Source organism: Coregonus lavaretus, assembly GCF_964263955.1.
Source record: "Coregonus lavaretus genome assembly, chromosome: 8".
Taxonomy (NCBI): Eukaryota; Metazoa; Chordata; class Actinopteri; order Salmoniformes; family Salmonidae; genus Coregonus; species Coregonus lavaretus.
Window position 1 is genome coordinate 14194887 of NC_139995.1, and position 16930 is coordinate 14211816.

General features: G+C 42.1%; 1 protein-coding gene across 3 annotated transcripts; it reads right to left on the reverse strand.

Annotated features, from left to right (window-relative positions):
- Window positions 1–6085: 6085 nt before the first annotated feature.
- LOC311133269 (intraflagellar transport protein 52 homolog) lies at window positions 6086–11639 on the reverse strand. Of its 3 annotated transcripts, none has more exons than XM_084166758.1 (14): window positions 11554–11639; window positions 10674–10805; window positions 10451–10538; window positions 10074–10203; window positions 9883–9958; window positions 9624–9695; window positions 9227–9353; window positions 9026–9109; window positions 8559–8627; window positions 8322–8476; window positions 7206–7293; window positions 6864–6972; window positions 6608–6753; window positions 6086–6491 (listed from the first exon to the last, which is right to left on the reverse strand). In XM_084166758.1, the coding sequence occupies exons 2-14, from the start codon at window positions 10790–10792 to the stop codon at window positions 6450–6452; spliced, it is 1305 nt and encodes a 434-aa protein (XP_084022884.1). In that variant the 5' UTR covers window positions 10793–10805; window positions 11554–11639; the 3' UTR covers window positions 6086–6449. The 3 variants fall into 3 exon arrangements, with proteins under 3 accessions (XP_084022884.1, XP_084022883.1, XP_084022882.1); XM_084166757.1 differs by lacking the exon at window positions 11554–11639 and adding an exon at window positions 10915–11117; XM_084166756.1 differs by lacking the exon at window positions 11554–11639 and adding an exon at window positions 11079–11114.
- Between the last annotated feature and the right edge of the window lie 5291 nt (window positions 11640–16930).

Sequence of the window (16930 nt, forward strand, 5' to 3'; positions counted from 1 at the left end):
TTCTGCATCTGACCAAGTTGCAGGGCTGTTTCTGCCACTTTCAGCCACTCTTTTCTCTGAGGAGAAAGGGCTGTCCAGTCCACCTTCCTGGTGGTGCAGACTCTGCAGTGGGGTTTCTGGGGTAGTGATAATGCTAATACCCCTGTCACTTCCAGAAGTGGTCATAGTAGCGACAGTCTTCTGGGTCTCATCAATTGAGAAAGTGGTGCTAGTTGAAGAAGTTGTCCTGGAACAAGCCGTGGACATTCCTTCATCAACACGTCCTTCCTGCGGCATGAACCCAACATTGTAGAGCATTGCCCCAATGGTCGCAAGTAGAGATTCGTCTGATTCCAACTGATAGCACTTCCCTGACCTCAGTGATCTCCTCCCTAGAGGGTTCAGAAACTGTACTAGATCCAGCTTCCTCTGCTGACTCTTGCCAGAAGAAGCTGCTCAAAACACTCCCCTGAGTTGTTACCCGTGTTTATGATAGATGTAAGGGAAACTAGAGCAAATACAGGAGATGAAATGTCTCACACTTATCTTACACATTGGACATCATAGTGTTATCATAGTGATACAATAAAGTAATCAAGTAGTGATTAGGCATTGGCACTGAGTCAAAGCTTGGCATAAATCCAAGTGAGCACCCAGCAGAGGACAAACCTAGGTTTCCCTGTTTTGAGACAATATTAAACTGTGTCAAATACACATTTTGGAAGGAAGCAATCAAATAACATTTGATTGCACATTGAGTTTACGAAGTATTGTAGATGATGAAATTCATCAATACATTGAGTAAAAAAGCAAGAGCTAAAATCATTTGACGACAGTCCCATTGGCTTTTAAGGCAGGCCGGCAGGTTTTTTGTGAGAAATGCACCGATGGTAACAATAGATGATTGTTACCTTTTGGGCTGACCCCATTTAGTCGACTTGTCGATTATTTGGTCGATAGGCTGTTGGTCGAACAATATTTTTTTAGTCGAGCAGTTGCAAATACACTACATGACCAAAAGTCAGGCCTGGTTCACAGTTGGAGTTCTAATTCATCCCAAAGGTGTCCGATGGTGTTGAGGTCAGGGCTCTGTGCAGGCCAGTCAAGTTCTTCCACAACGATCTCGACAAACCATTTCTGTATGGACCTCGCTTTGTGCACGTGGGCATTGTCATGCTGAAACAGGAAAAGGCCTTCCCCAAACTGTTGCCACAAAGTTGGAAGCACAGAATCGTCTAGAATGTCATTGTTTGCTGTAGCGTTAAGCTTTCCCTTCACTGGAACTAAGGGGCCTAGCCCGAACCATGTAAAACAGCCCCAGACCATTATTCCTCCTCTACCAAACTTTAAAGTTGGCACTATGCTTTCGGGCAGGTAGTGTTCTCCTGGCATCTGCCAAAACCAGATTCTTCCGTCGGACTGCCAGATGGTGAAGCGTGATTCATCACTCCAGAGAACACGTTTCCACTGCTCCAGAGTCCAATGGTGGCAAGCTTTACACCACTCCAGCCAACACTTTGCATTGCACATGGTGATCTTAGGCTTGTGTGTGGCTGCTTGGCCATGGAAACCCATTTCATGAAGCTCTCGACGAACGGTTCTTGTGCTGACGTTGCTTCCAGAGGCAGTTTGGAACTCGATAGTGAGTGTTGCAACCGAGGACAGACGATTTGTACGTGCTACGCACTTCAGCATTCGGCGGTCCCGTTCTGTGAGCTTGTGTGGCCTACCACTTCACGGCTGAGCCGTTGTTCCTCCTAGACGTTTCCACTTCACAATAACAGCACTTACAGTTGACTGGGGCAGCTCTAGCAGGATATACATTTGGTGTAATATTAGCAATTATTGGTACCATGATTGTCTTCGAAATGTGTATTTATTTACACAAAGCTTGGACACACCTACTCATTCCAGGGTTTTTCTTTAATTTTACTATTTTCTACATTGTAGAATAATAGTGAAGACATCAAAACTATGAAATAACACATGGAATCATGCAGTAACCAAAAAAGTGTTAAACAAATCAAAATATATTTTATATTTGAGATTCTTCAAATAGCCACCCTTTGTCTTGTAGACAGCTTTGCACACTCTTGGCATTCTCTCAACCTGCTTCATGAGGTAGTCACCTGGAATGCATTTCAATTAACAGGTGTGCCTTCTTAAAAGTTAATTTGTGGAATTTCTTTCCTTCTTAATGCGTTTGAGCCAATCAGTTGTGTTCTGACAAGGTAGGGGGGTATACAGAATATAGCCCTATTTGGTAAAAGACCAAGTCCATATTATGGCAAGAACTGCTCAAATAAGCAAAGAGAAACAACATTACTTTAAGACATGAAGGTCAGTCAATATGGAAAATGTCAAGAACTTTTGAAAGTTTCTTCAAGTGCAGTCGCAAAAACCATCAAGCGCTATGATGAAACTGGCTCTCATGAGGACCGCCACAGGAATGGAAGACCCAGAGTTACCTCTGCTGCAGAGGATAAGTTCATTAGAGTTACCAGCCTCAGAAATTGTAGCCCAAATAAATGCTTCACAGAGTTCAAGTAACAGACACATCTCAACATCAACTGTTGAGAGGAGACTGTATGAATCAGGCCTTCATGGTCGAATTGCTGCAAAGAAACCACTACTAAAGGACACCAATAAGAAGAGACTTGCTTGGGCCAAGAAACATTAGACTGGTGGAAATGTGTCCTTTGGTCTGGAGTCCAAATTTGACATTTTTGGTTCCAACCGCCATGTCTTTGTGAGACGAGGTGTGGGTGAATGGATGATCTCTGCATGTGTATTTCCAACCGTAAAGCATGGAGGAGGAGGTGTTATGGTGAGGGGGTGCTTTGCTGGTGACACTGTCAGTGATTAATTAGAATTCAAGGCACACTTAACCAGCATGGCTACCACAGCATTCTGCAGCGATACGCCATCACATCTGGTTTGGGCTTAGTGGGACTATCATTTGTTTTTCATCAGGACAATGACCCAACACACCTCCAGGCTGTGTAAGGGCTATTTTACTAAGAAGGAGAGTGATGAGTGCTGCATCAGATGAGCTGGCCTCCAAATTCCCCGACCTCAACCCAAATGAGATGGTTTGGGATGAGTCGGACCGCAGAGTGAAGGAAAAGCAGCCAACAAGTGCTCAGCATATGTGGGAACTCGTTCAAGACTGTTGGAAAAGCATTCCAGATGAAGCTAGTTGAGAGAATGCCAAGAGTGTGCAAAGCTGTCACCAAGGCAAAGGGTGGATATTTGAATAATCTCAAATATAAAATAAATGTTGATTTGTTTAACACTTTTTTGGTTACTGCATTATTCCATATGTGTTATTTCATAGTTTTGATGTCGGATAAGGTGTAAATGAGGCCCTGCGGTCTCATCAAACACCATCACAACTTTCCACTCCAACACTTTACTCTTGCTTCCTACCATGACCCACTTTTTGCTTTCTACACCAGAAGCTCCACTGATTTCAGTATCATGATCTCTCTTCTTCCTGTCTTTCCACTACAGACCATTCAGATCCTTGACCGTCATCCTCCCGCTCCATATCTTCAGAACGGTCACCCATATTGATCGCATTCCAGCATAGCTGTTGCTTCTTCAACGTTCTCTCCATTTCGTCCACACTACTCGCTGCCATTTCAAGGCGATGCTGCGTGTCTCCTCAGCATCATTAATTATTTGTGTACCTCTTCTCTATCTCGAGCGCTTCTTTTCTCGCAGACTCAACGCTTTCCCGGGAGTGATGTCACCAGAGGTGTGCACGTGCAGAATTGTGATCCTATGAATAGGTCAAGGGACACAAAGATTTTTATTCCAAAAAGTGACTTTTCACAATGTTGTGTCTGTGTAATTTAAGTCTACCGAATACACGATTGATCAGATCTATGCATACATACAATAAGAGAGAAATGCGCGCTTTTCTATCAAATTATACAACAAATTATACATATTGAACTTCCATCCTCTCAGGCCAGGAGCACAACAATGTAATTATTTTTGCACTATGGCCTATTTATTGCCTTACCTCCATAACTTGCTACATTTGCACACTGTATATATATTTTCTGTGGTATTTTTGACTTTATGTTTTGTTTTACCCCATATGTAACTCTGTGTTGTTTTTTTTATCGCACTGCTTTGCTTTATCTTGGCCAGGTCGCAGTTGTAAATGAGAACTTGTTTTCAACTGGCTTACCTGGTTAAATAAAGGTGAAATAAAATAAAAAACAATGGATGAATTAATGGTGTATCAGAATTAATTAAAGTAAAACCACAAGTACAAATCCCTATACGGAGAATTAAGTAAAACCACAAGTACAAATCCCTATCTCCATCCATGGCTAATTTAGGAAAGGGCCAACTTTAGCTAGCTAGCCACCAGAGGACAACAACGCAACAAGATGCAACAATTCAAGTTCTCAATGCGATTTGATAGGAGTGACGCCAAAATCCAAGCTGGCTTCCGTTGACACTTTTTTTTGGTGCGCCAGGACCATTCACAGTTGAGCTTGCTCAGTTTAGCTCAAGGCTGATTGGCTTATTTTTTATCCTTTCTTTATCAAAGGAGGCCAAACGCTCCATTCAATGCTACTGGCGGCAAAATGTCATACTCGTTTGGATCAAACAGCATCAGATAGATGGCTACACGTAGAGAGACAGAGGGGCGCTGTTTCGCTTTCTCCGGTGAGATACATTCAGTCTCTTGCGAATTGAAGGGAAATTATGAAACAGAGAGACGAAAGATACAATTATTTTATTGGTGAATTTTTGGCTTCCCTTGGCTCCATGAATACACGCAACTACCCCCTCCCACCATTGCTGTTGGCAGTTGCCTTGTTGGTGAGGTCGCTCATCATCACCAAACAGGTGATTAAATACAAGCTGCATTTTAATTAGGCAACCGTTCAACAATTGACCCAAAAACTTGGACGAGGAGTTAGCCAGTGCTGGTAAGACGTTTCTATCTTGCCATAGGCTAAATTTATTCTAATTCCTATAAAGAACAAATTCTAATTCCTTTAAAGAACAACCAATATAAAATCAATCGTATTTATAAAGCCCTTTTTACATCAGATGTGCTATACAGAAACCCAGCCTAAAAACCCAAACAGCAAGCAATGAAGATGTTGAAGCACAATTGCTTTTAAAATCAATTGCTTTTTAAATCATCATGTTTAACAATTGCTTTTTAAATCATCATGTGGTGATGAGACATTCTACAAGAGTTTAATAATGTTCTTCAAAGATGTGTCCAGGAGCTTTCAGTGCCCATCTCCCTCAGTTTGACAGAGGCTTCTTCGTAAACCAGAGTTTGTCTGTGTCTGCTCTGTCAATGGAGGGACAGTCCACATCACTTCTGCCTCCCAATGGAATTGTGGTTGAGTATTGTGACTCCAAACCATCCATCCTGGCCTCCCAACCATGAGTCCCTCTCTCATGCCCTGAACCTGAACTCTTTGCTGTCTAAGGAGGCCACACAAACACCTTGGCTCACCATACCTGTGGAGAGCAAGTCCTCTACTCCCACTGAGCCAGTGCTCCTCCAGAAACCCAAACTAGCCTGCCCATTGGACCTGTCCTATGTTGATCTGACTGCCTCACAGGTTGCCTTGGAGGTCTCGCTAATCAAACCCGAGACTAACAGTCCCAAACCGATCCTTGAATCAAGCACGTTGGAGTCGACCTGGAGTCCCAAGTTCCAGTCTGCACCACTGTCCCTGGCTGAGATCTCCCTGATCTGGTCAGGAACACCCCCATATGCCAATAACACATAGGAGAACCAGAGGTCCTGGAGAGAGGCGACTATGGGTTCCAGCCTGAGCCAGACCGCAAGCTGAACAAGCCAAAGTGGGCATGTGACAGTGCTGTACTGAAAAGCTGAGGTAAGGTTCTCAGGCTCAGTAACTGCTGCTGTGTCTTGGCAAGCAAAAAGTCATTTTGGTGGAAATGGACCACACCTGGCATGCTATTTCCTAATTAAAAGTGTATGTATATTTTTTTATGGCTGGGAAACTAAGACTTCAGAGGTTGTTTAATGGCTTGTATATTGACATGTTCTCTAATTTCACCTTTACAGACAAAGGGACACAAGCAAGAAGAAGAAGTATGAAGAAAATGTTTATTTTACAATCTATTATATTAAAGTTTTGTATTTATTAAATCAACCATGCTTTGAGTATTTAGGAAATGGAACACTTTTTATTACACAGTAAATGCCTAAATGTGTCATCCTTTACCACAAAAGTAATCAATCAGATATGGAAAGCCTTATACAATATTCGTTTCACTTGTCAGATTTAGTACATGAAACAAATCTCAACTATATACATTCAGTTTGAAGGATAGGGAGTTACATTCTCTTATAGTTACTGGAAAAACGATATGGATACATCTAGATTGAGTGTGTGTATATACAAGCCCTTGAAAAATACATACAAAATTGCACACTCATTGGTTGCTAGTCATCAGAATGGGGAAAACCTGGTCTCTGTGTCAATATCATGTTCCTGTATGGGAGCGATGGGATAAATCATTTAAATATATTAATCACAATGTCAATCATTGCCTAGATCAACAAATCTTGTGTGCATATATCAGAGGGTCTGATGTTCATATGGCTCACCTGATTGAGCTTCTTGAACTCCACGACCTGGAAGAAGATGTGCTCCAGGATGTGTTTGGCATCCCTCTGGTCTTTATCCAACTTCCCCGTCACCCCCAAGATGTCCCCACACTTCCTCACGTAGAACTCTAGATCATCGTCTGTGCCTGCAGGGAGAATAAATTAAACACTTCATTAATTCAAATAAAACCTGGGGTTATCACTGACATTGTAGGAGATCAGCTAAAACAAGAATAGGATGTGGTTAAACACTTACATTTGTTGGAGAGCTGTGCCAAACGCACTTTCTCAGAAGAGAAGGTTTCATCCAGGTCAAATAGGTCAAGCATGGGGGGAGGCAGATCCCTAAAGGCAGGCGGGAAGACCTGCTCAAAGCAACCCATAGGAAAACAGACAGCTCTTGGAGGGATGGCAAATTGGTAATTTTCTACAATGATCAAGTGTGTATAGTCACATCACGAAATCCCAGTCAATAAGCTCGATTTGAATACAATCACTAATGCACATGCCATTCTCAGTTGAGTGTATAGAACCCACACAATGGTTGAGCTAGAGGAGATTGTGTAGAGCTAGAGAGGGGTGCTGAGGGGAAACTTACAGCAGGCTCCAGCTGGGGAAGGGGAGTCTCAAACTGAGGTGTGATCAGCTGGAGAGGCTCATGTTTGACATTCATCTGCTTGTAGGAACTGCAGGAGGACAAGTCAAACACGTTGTCAACAAACATACCGTACGATCAAGGACCTCAGCCACCCGAGCCACGGCCTGTTCACCCCGCTACCATCTAGAAGGCAGGTGCATCTAAGCTGGGACCGAGAGACTGAAAAACAGCTTCTATCTCCAGGCCATCAGACTGTCCTAAACTTAGTCACTCTTACTTGCCGGCTACCACCCGGTACTCAACCCTGCACCATAAAGACTGCTGCCCTATGTTCATAGTCGAACATAGGGCACTTCAATAATCTTTACATACTGTTTTACCCACTTCATTTGTATATACTGTATTCTAGTCAAGGCTCTTCCTATATAACTAATACTGTACACACCTTTTTTATTCATATACTGTCTATACACAGCATCATATACATATATATTTATATTCCGGACTCTGACATTGCTCGTTCTGATATTTCTTCATTCCTTTCTTTTATTTTGGGATTTGTGTGTATTATTAGGTATTACTGCACTGTTGGAGCTACATTTACATTTACGTCATTTAGCAGACGCTCTTATCCAGAGCGACTTACAGTTAGTGAGTGCATACATTATTTATTTATTTCATACTGGCCCCCCGTGGGAATCGAACCCACAACCCTGGCGTTGCAAACGCCATGCTCTACCAACTGAGCTACATCCCTGCTGGCCATTCCCTCCCCTACCCTGGGCGACGCTGGGCCAATTGTGCGCCGCCCCATGGGTCTCCCGGTCACGGCCAGCTACGACAGAGCCTGGATACGAACCAGGATCTCTAGTGGCACAGCTAGCACTGCGATGCAGTGCCTTAGACCACTGCGCCACTCGGGAGACACAAACATAAGCATTTTGCTGCACCTGTGATAACATCTGGAAATTATGTGTACGCGACCAATACAATTTTATTTTATTCATGATTTGAACATGCAGGCATGGCAGACAAAACAACCTGTAGCCACTTCAACTATGGCCTACTGTAGTGAAAACTGATGTCTCCAGTTTATAAAGCAGTATGTGTTCTCACCTGATGACTTGGGGTAACGTGTTTGTTGATAGTTTGAGTAGAGACATGTCAAACAGGGAGGTAAAGTCTCTTGGGTTTTCCTCTCCCTCTTGCAAGCATACTCGCAGTCGCTCAGACAGGCAGCCTGTATCTGGTAGCATGGTGTAATCTGTGATCTGAGCCAAACAGAATGAGAAGTGTCACTTCTAGTACTCAAAGGTAAAACTGCAGATCCTAAAACATGCCTTGGCTTCTCACCTCGGGGTCCTCTGCATCTATCTGGTTCAGATTAATGTTATCACCCATGAGCCACTGGAAAACAACATCCTGTATAACAAAAAGAGAAAGGGAACATTACAACCAAATGGAGTCAGTAGGGGATCAAATAGTGGATCACCAAACATTACACCATTACCATTACAGTGCTATAGGGATAACACTTTCACAACTCTTCTTGTGTTACTGTGAAGCCTCCCATCAGGAAGTCGTCAAATACCCTTTTCACACAACTGAGCAAAGCCAAAATATGCCCAGCGATGCTGTACTGCCCTGGCCTGGTTATGCACCCATTATAGTTGCTGGAACCATTCTGGAAAGGACAAAAATCTCCAAACCAGCACATTACAGTTGGGTTGGCATGATCATGTGAAAAGGGTAAAATAGCCTACATTATTGGCTCTCAAACATAACAAGCCTGAGTGTTTATAGACAGACACTCCACTCACCATTATTTTACTGTTCTCCTCTTTGTCTAGGTACTGGTCACTGAACATGTGACAGGAACCCATCACTGCCAGTTTGCCTGCCTCCTGAATTACACAAAAAAAAAACAGTTGACACAACTAGTAAATAACTGACATACTGTATCTTTGAAATACAATGTATAATCATGTTGTGGTGTTTGCAGGTCAACGGGAGCTACTCACCTTGACCTGATAGAAGGCGAGGACAGGCCTGTTGAGGGGGAAGCAGACAGACCCAGTGGAGAGAACAGCCACAGCAGGCTTCATCACACTCAGTGTAGCTCCATACGGGTACACAAATGTGAGGGCCCTGTTCAAGTACACATTAAGAATACAGGTTCAATATTTTACCAGGGGGGCACTGACAAGCCAAACTACAATCACTGTTTCATTCATTTGTTTGTTTAACAAGGGCCAACTCCTTTAGGCCAATCTGCCTGTTTGTTTATGTTTGGCATATGATGTGATTAGACATGAAACTGTGATCATCTTTCTGTTCTCTGGTAAGACTGTTGACAGTTATGAAAATGAAAACAAACATACACTTGACAATGATGACATGAAAACAGAGAAGACCTACTGTGCATTGTTCCCGGCACTTTCATCTTCGATGATCCCTGTCACCACCTTGCCTGCAGCCCGACTGATCTCTCTAAAGGATTAAAAGCAAGATGCTTGCACAGTAGCGCATGTGTCTTTCATAGCTTGTGGAACTATCAACCCCATTATCCTTTTCTGGTACATTTACTTCATTGGCATTGACAAGAACGCAATGATAAAAGCACTATTACATTGGGACAAACCAAATATCAAAATATCTAAATGGTTAATCAACTAACCTGTTCAGAACACCATTGGACACAAGTGCTTCTTTTGGATGGAAATACTTGTAGTAAACATTCCTCACGACAGCATCTTCAGTAAAAATGAGAATGAAGACAAAACACTCATCGTCAATAAAACTGACAGTGAAATATCTGGATGACAACAATCTGAGTCACAAGGTCTATTCCACTCATATAATACTCACCATTGTTGACCATTATCCCAAACTCCTCAAGGAGGAAGTTGATATTGGTGTCATACTTCATCTCCCCTCCTTCACCCAGCATCACAAGGACATCTCCTCCCCCATCCAAGTACTGCTTCAGGACCTCCAACTGAACAAGACAGAGTTAATCAATGTCTGACTCAAAACATAAACCAACCAACATACCTAACAGTGTTTAGGTTGTCACAAACATTTTCTATATTAGTGGAGTGTGTTGCTTCAGAATCGCAATGCATGGACACATCAAACTTTGATATTAAACTTTTAAATCTGTTATTTTAATATCCTGATTACTCTGCCCAAAACTCCATCCAAAGGCATGTTCTTTGACCTCCTACAACTGACCAGCAACACACCTCAGCAGCAGTGAACTTTTCCCTGGGGCCAGCAGTAATCCACAACTTCACACCATTCAACTTCTCCAAGGAGAGCTCCTCTTTTATGCTGTGTATGAACAAACATAAAACCACATATATGAAGAGGTTACCTTATTATGATGACAAATACGTGACTACAATGTATTGTTCTTATGTAGTTACAGCAAGCAATATAGCCAGCTAGCTAGCTTCCTAACGTTACCTCTGAATCTTCCATTGTGCCCTGAGTCTCTTCTGCAGGGACTTGTAACCATTGTTGGCAGTGAACAGTTCTCTCTTGGATGCGTTAAAAACAACACTGTTGCGCTGCTCCTTCTCCATTGTATGTTAACTTCTATTTAAAGACATGTGACAAACACGTTGTTACATTATTGCATTGCGTAGCTATATGATGATCTACTCAACGTTAGCTAGCTAGCAGCTAAGTTAGCTAGCTAACTTACACAAATCGTTACTGGCGAGCAAAGTGTTGAAGGACCAATGATTTGCTGTTTCTTTGTATATTTGAACAAACTAGCTAGATCCCTAATACATATTAAAATGTTCGCGGATTTATATAAATATGATAATAATCGTTGTACGCGAAGTTAGCTGGCGAGCTAAATACCTCTAGAAACCATCTTCCAGTGGCTCAAAATGGCGCATTGTGGGTACAAAACTGATCCACAAGAGTAACCATGGGCGCTACCTGCATAGCAACGGGAGAGGGGATCACAGACATAGGTATAAAACATATCGATAGTGAAGTGTTATATGATTTAAGCAGAAATGGTAAAAACCCATAGCAACCTTTCCCACTTTTGTTGCCGATTTACACGTAAACATTATGAACATTGTTGAATTCGATGTTCATAATGGCAAGCTAAGACTGATAGTTTGGCTAGCTAAACTAGCAAGTCTGTTTGTAGCTATCTAGTAAACGTGCTAGGTACTTCAGTGGATGTTGAACACATTTCTACCGGAAAATGAACTCATTTCTAACGTTAAATGTGTTATAGACATGGTATAAAAGGAATAATCAAGGTGGGGCTCTATGCGTTCTCTGGAAAATATTGCAACTACGCTAGCGTTGTTCAACACACCTTCCACGTCGAATGTTTTTTCTTCTTCTAAAAGTTGCCGGGATGTCACATGTTCTACTTATATCCGTACACTCCTAACAACTCAAGCATTACGAAACGTATATTTCTATTCTATCAAATAAACCTCACGTAGCAAATAAGCCATTCGTCTTTTTGTTGCCCAAATTCGAAACTCTCATTGCCCTCCATAAAAAAACGAATTGCTTGGTGGGCGAAACAACGAAAAAACGCCACCTGCTGGAGGGATACATGTTCCACCGAGTTCTTCTTCGGTGGGGTTTATCGGCGGTTGGCATCCAACGTTATGGTGCATTACCGCCACCTACTGTACTGGAGTGTGGGCCAGAGACAGGGAGAAACTAAATCCCCCGCTGCCAGCCCTGTTGCTCTTAAAAAATATAAGAAAATATGATGACATTCTACTCAATATACTATTTAAACTCATTTCCTGTATCCCCTTCTCCCTCATACTAGATCTCAGCCTCTCTCTTTCCCTCTGATACTGCCCACACTGTAGCAATACATGCTCCACTGTCTCTTTTTCCTGGCAATAATCACACTTTCCGGTTGGATGCTTTCCTTTTATTAAAATCCATATTAATCACATTTAAAGTCTTATTTAACCAGCTGTGTCCCATCTTTCTGCCTAGTTGGGCCTCTCTCTTCTTATTATTTTATTGGCAAATCACAACCAACTGGCAGGTGCATACACAGCCACCTACTGTACTGGAGTGTGAGGCTGGTCACGACCTATCTATACCACTATATTCTCTTAATTAACCCTGAATTTCTAATAAAATAAAATAATTCCCTACAAACTTCACTACTCCCATCACCCAAAATACCACCCACTCCCCAATCCCGTTCAACCTATCTGACTCTGTCAAACAACCTCTCCCTGTCTACATCATACATTCCACAAAAGAATAATACATGTTCAACCATTTCCTCAACCATACAGCCATTACACATTCCAGTACCATGTTTCCCTATCAATTTCAAAGAGGAATTCAATCGTGTATGCCCTAATCTCATTCTACTCAACATAACTTCCTCCCCTCTGTTCCCATTATATGACACTATCTCCCGTATAGATTTCCTTGTGCTATAAAAATGTCTGCCCTTAGTACTTTCATCCCAGTGTCTCTGCCAGCAATCTAACCCATTTTTCCAAATCAATGTTTTAATTTCCCCTCTACCCAACTGCACCTGTATATCCACAATATTATTTTTCACTGCTTTTTTTGCTATTATATCTACTACATCATTTCCATAAACTCCTGTATGAGCCTGAATCCAACAGAACTGGATTTCAATACCATTTCTTTGTAAGCCCAACAACAGCATCATTATTTCAAACCATAAATCCTGACATTCTGACTTTCCAGATCTTAAACTACACAAAACTGATGCAGTGTCCAAACATATTACTACTCTTCTTGGTTGTACCTCCTCTATCCATTGAAATCCAATAATTATCGCAACCATTTCTGTTGAATATACAGATAAATCATGTGTTAGTCTCTTGCATAGATTAACATCGAACTCAGGAATAAACACACCTGCTCCTGTCTTCCCATTCATGGGATCCTTTGAACCATCTGTATACACTGCAAGGCAAGAATAAAACTGATTACTAATATATTGATCCACTATTGTTTCTACATTATCTTCTTCACACCACTGTTTCTTTTCTTTAATCAGGCTAAGACCAACATGTGGTCTTGTATAAAACCACGCCTCTTCCTCTCTGTAAGCAGTCAGTCTGTAACATCAGCCAGGAAAGGACACCGGCTCATGCCGTGTTCAAAACAACTGGGAACTCGGAACTCTCCGACTTTGAACGGTCATCCAACTCGGAATTCGACTTTCTGACCTGAAGATCACTGACGTCATGATTTGACCTCATATTTTTCAAAGTTACCAGTTGTCTTGAATGCACCAGTAGCCTAATCCACCAGGTACATTTATGTCAGGGGAGAACAACTGCTCCCTCTCATTGAAGCCACGAAGATCAAGGTTGACCGCGGTCCTGCGGGCAATGTTTGCAGAAAACAGGATCCCCCATTATAGTGGAGGGGGAAATGGCAATCTTCGTGGTCAAGCTTTGTGTAAATAAATACACATTTCGAAGACAATCATGGTACCAATAATTGCTAATATTACACCTAATGTATATCCTGCTAGAGCTGCCCCAGTCAACTGTAAGTGCTGTTATTGTGAAGTGGAAACGTCTAGGAGGAACAACGGCTCAGCCGTAAAGCTTGCCACCATTGGACTCTGGAGCAGTGGAAACGTGTTCTCTGGAGTGATGAATCACGCTTCACCATCTGGCAGTCCGACAGAAGAATCTGGTTTTGGCAGATGCCAGGAGAACGCTACCTGCCCGAAAGCATAGTGCCAACTTTAAAGTTTGGTAGAGGAGGAATAATGGTCTGGGCAGTGGTGTAGTGGTCCCTGGAGAAGTGGGTATACTCTCAGTATTCACCTTTTTTTTTTTTAAGTAGTCCAGAAAAAAGCCCTGTTTTAGAAACAGTGACATGTAAGACTATGATTTAGTTTACCCAAAAATATGTAATTTCTACTTGCACACTATTATAAAATGATCATGACTTGATTAGGAGCAGTTTGTAGTTACTACTGGTCACAAGAGCAGCCTGGATGAATGTAAAATGTATTTATCATGAGGCAAACAGGAAATGGTGTTTCGATTATTTTTTGCACATTTATTTAAATAAAATACTTCAAATCTGAAGGTGACAATGCATCCTTGTTCATATTGCTATATGCTTTGTTTTGAACATGTTCATTTACCGGTAAATCATTCAACAAAATATGTTACAACAATATTTAGTTAACAATTAACAAAAATATATGCATTAACAACACATCAACAGTGATATACTCTCTCAACCCAGCACTGGGTTTCTGACCTTTGCTCATACTACAGTATATTCCAGACAAATTTGCTTTCTGCAGGAGCTTTCACACTGCACTGTCTAGAACGCACCGAAGAGGCAGCACGATGGCTCTTCAACCAGGTCCTTGTATATTTTCTAGGATCAAACTTGGAAGTTGGTGGGCCGTTGATATTAATCATCATCAAGTTTGATATGTTTGAGATCAGAAGGACAGCCCTCTTGTCTGAGCTTATATTGTTCATAAGGCTAAAATTCCTCTCACACTCTGCTGTACCGACAGGGAATGTTTTCATACAGTTCATAAGTGGTTTTAGGTCCTTGGGCTCACTACTGGGCTCTTCCAGTAGGTCCCGCATCCCATTCAGTGCTTGGTCTGTGCACAAGTTAAATCGCTTGCACAGTCGCTTAACTTGTTCTTCACCATGGCGGATGCTGGGCTTTGATGGCCACTTACTCTGATCAAGGATGCTGAGGTCCATGATGGTCTCATCTTCAAAAGACAAGCGTTTCTCCAGATTGTTCACAAGGCTTTGTAAGAACTGGCCTGGATTGATAGACTTCAGCTTTGCATTTGTTTTCAGGGCTATAGACCGATACTCCCCAGTCTGTTTTGCTTCTAAAGCCTCACTATATTTCTCACCTGGACTCTCTTTGAATGACTGGATCACTCTGATTGAGCGTTTCAGCAGATGCTCTGCTCTGAGGAGCGTTATAGAACGAGACTGAAGCTCCTGTGACAGGAGACTTAGTTCATGGAGAGTGTCGTACATGAGGCCAAGGTCACAAATGAATTCTGGACTTTGAACACGGTCTAACAAACCTCTGTACATCTGCCTCTCTTTGGTGGACCTCATCTCATCACTGCAAGCATTTTTAAAGTGCTGCACAAGAGCTCCCAGGGATGTCCAAACAGCACGAACAGTCCGAAAGCTACTGGCCACCCAGCGTACATCCAAGATTCTGCCAATGCGAAGAAGTTGTGAGCCTACTTCAGCTGCTGCATTAACAAGTTCACGTTCATTTTTGTTTGACACACTATACAGAGAGTATAGCTTCTGGATAAAAGTTTTAAAGTGATTGACAGAGTTTACCTCATCAACTGCATCTGACACAGCAAGTTCAAGTCTATGGTTCATGCAGTGCCATACAAAAAGCTTTGGGAATCTCAAAGTCAGTCTGGTTGCTACTCCTGACTTCTTTCCTAGCATGACACTGGCTCCATCAGATACAAATGTTACCCAGTTTTCATGAAGCCACTCTTCTGTAAAGCCAGCATTAGTTAAACAGGTGAGTAACGCCTGTAATATGCCATCTGCTCTCTGATTTTCCAGTTCAACAAGTTCCAGGAATATGAACTCAGGGCTTTCTTCTTGAATTGATGCTTTAATAGAAACTGTCATGACAGCTTTGTGACTTAAAGAAGATGCCTCGTCAATTAGGACAGCTAACTTACTGGATGATGCTATAATGCTACTGATGATTTTGCTCTGCATCTCACTAGCAACATGTTGTATTATTTGTGTTGCACTGTAACGTGAATGAAGTATTGAGCCCATTTTTACACCATTCAGTTCCTGCAGCTCAATGAGGCTCTCATGGTCAGAAAAGGGTCGGTTCTTTTTGGCCAGATGGTAGGCTGTTCGAAACACAGCTTCAGTTTCCTTCATGTAGGACTCAGTCATAGTCTCCACTGTATTCTCAATGGCAGCTTCTTTCTGTTGCTCTGCCACCTTCACAGCCTGAGTGTGGGCCTTGGACAACGCATGTTTCCTCACCTTATTTCTCAAGATTGACAAACTTGTTGTTCTACTTCCCTGGCCAGACACTTGAATTTCAAAGTTCATCCATTCTCTTGAGAGCGATACACCTTGCTCCTTGTCGATCCCAATGGAGTTCACACTGCTACAGACCAGACATCCTGCGAAGCATAAACAAACAATGTAACTACTCCTGTATCCACAGCTGTACGTGTGCATGGTCCTTTACACACACACACACACACACACACACACACACACAAAGTTATCTGTGCCCACTGTTTCAGAAGTTACCCAAACTAGCAATCTACCTAAACTTACCCAATTTTTTGTTTTTGGATCCCAACCAGGGGTTCTTGGATTTGAAGTCTTCTGTTTGTTTAGCACTCCACAGGTCTGGCCAGTCATTATTGATGTCTACAGACAACAACAAAACTAATTATGCATCTCCCTGTCTCTCTCTCTCTCACACACTTACACACACACACACACACACACACACACACTACTGTGATCACAATAGTCATCAGCAAGACATGGGTCCCCCTCTTTACATTAACAATCTGCATAACCAAGTGGAAATATTTTCAGCAAGTGAAGCTGAAGCATACAGGAGATTAGTGAGTGAAATACTTGGGAGAGTTTATTTAACAAAAAAACAACAAATTTAACACAAAATGTACAAAATGTTATATAACA

Excerpts from the sequence above, each read along its gene's own strand:
- LOC311133269 (XM_084166758.1), bottom strand. The coding sequence starts at position 10,792 with ATGGAGAAGGAGCAGCGCAACAGTGTTGTTTTTAACGCATCCAAGAGA. Across the intron at positions 9,959-10,073 it reads TGGGATAATGGTCAACAATG|ATGCTGTCGTGAGGAATGTT; the intron begins GTGAGTATTATA and ends TTTTTACTGAAG. Across the intron at positions 6,754-6,863 it reads GGCACAGCTCTCCAACAAAT|GCACAGACGATGATCTAGAG; the intron begins GTAAGTGTTTAA and ends TTCTCCCTGCAG.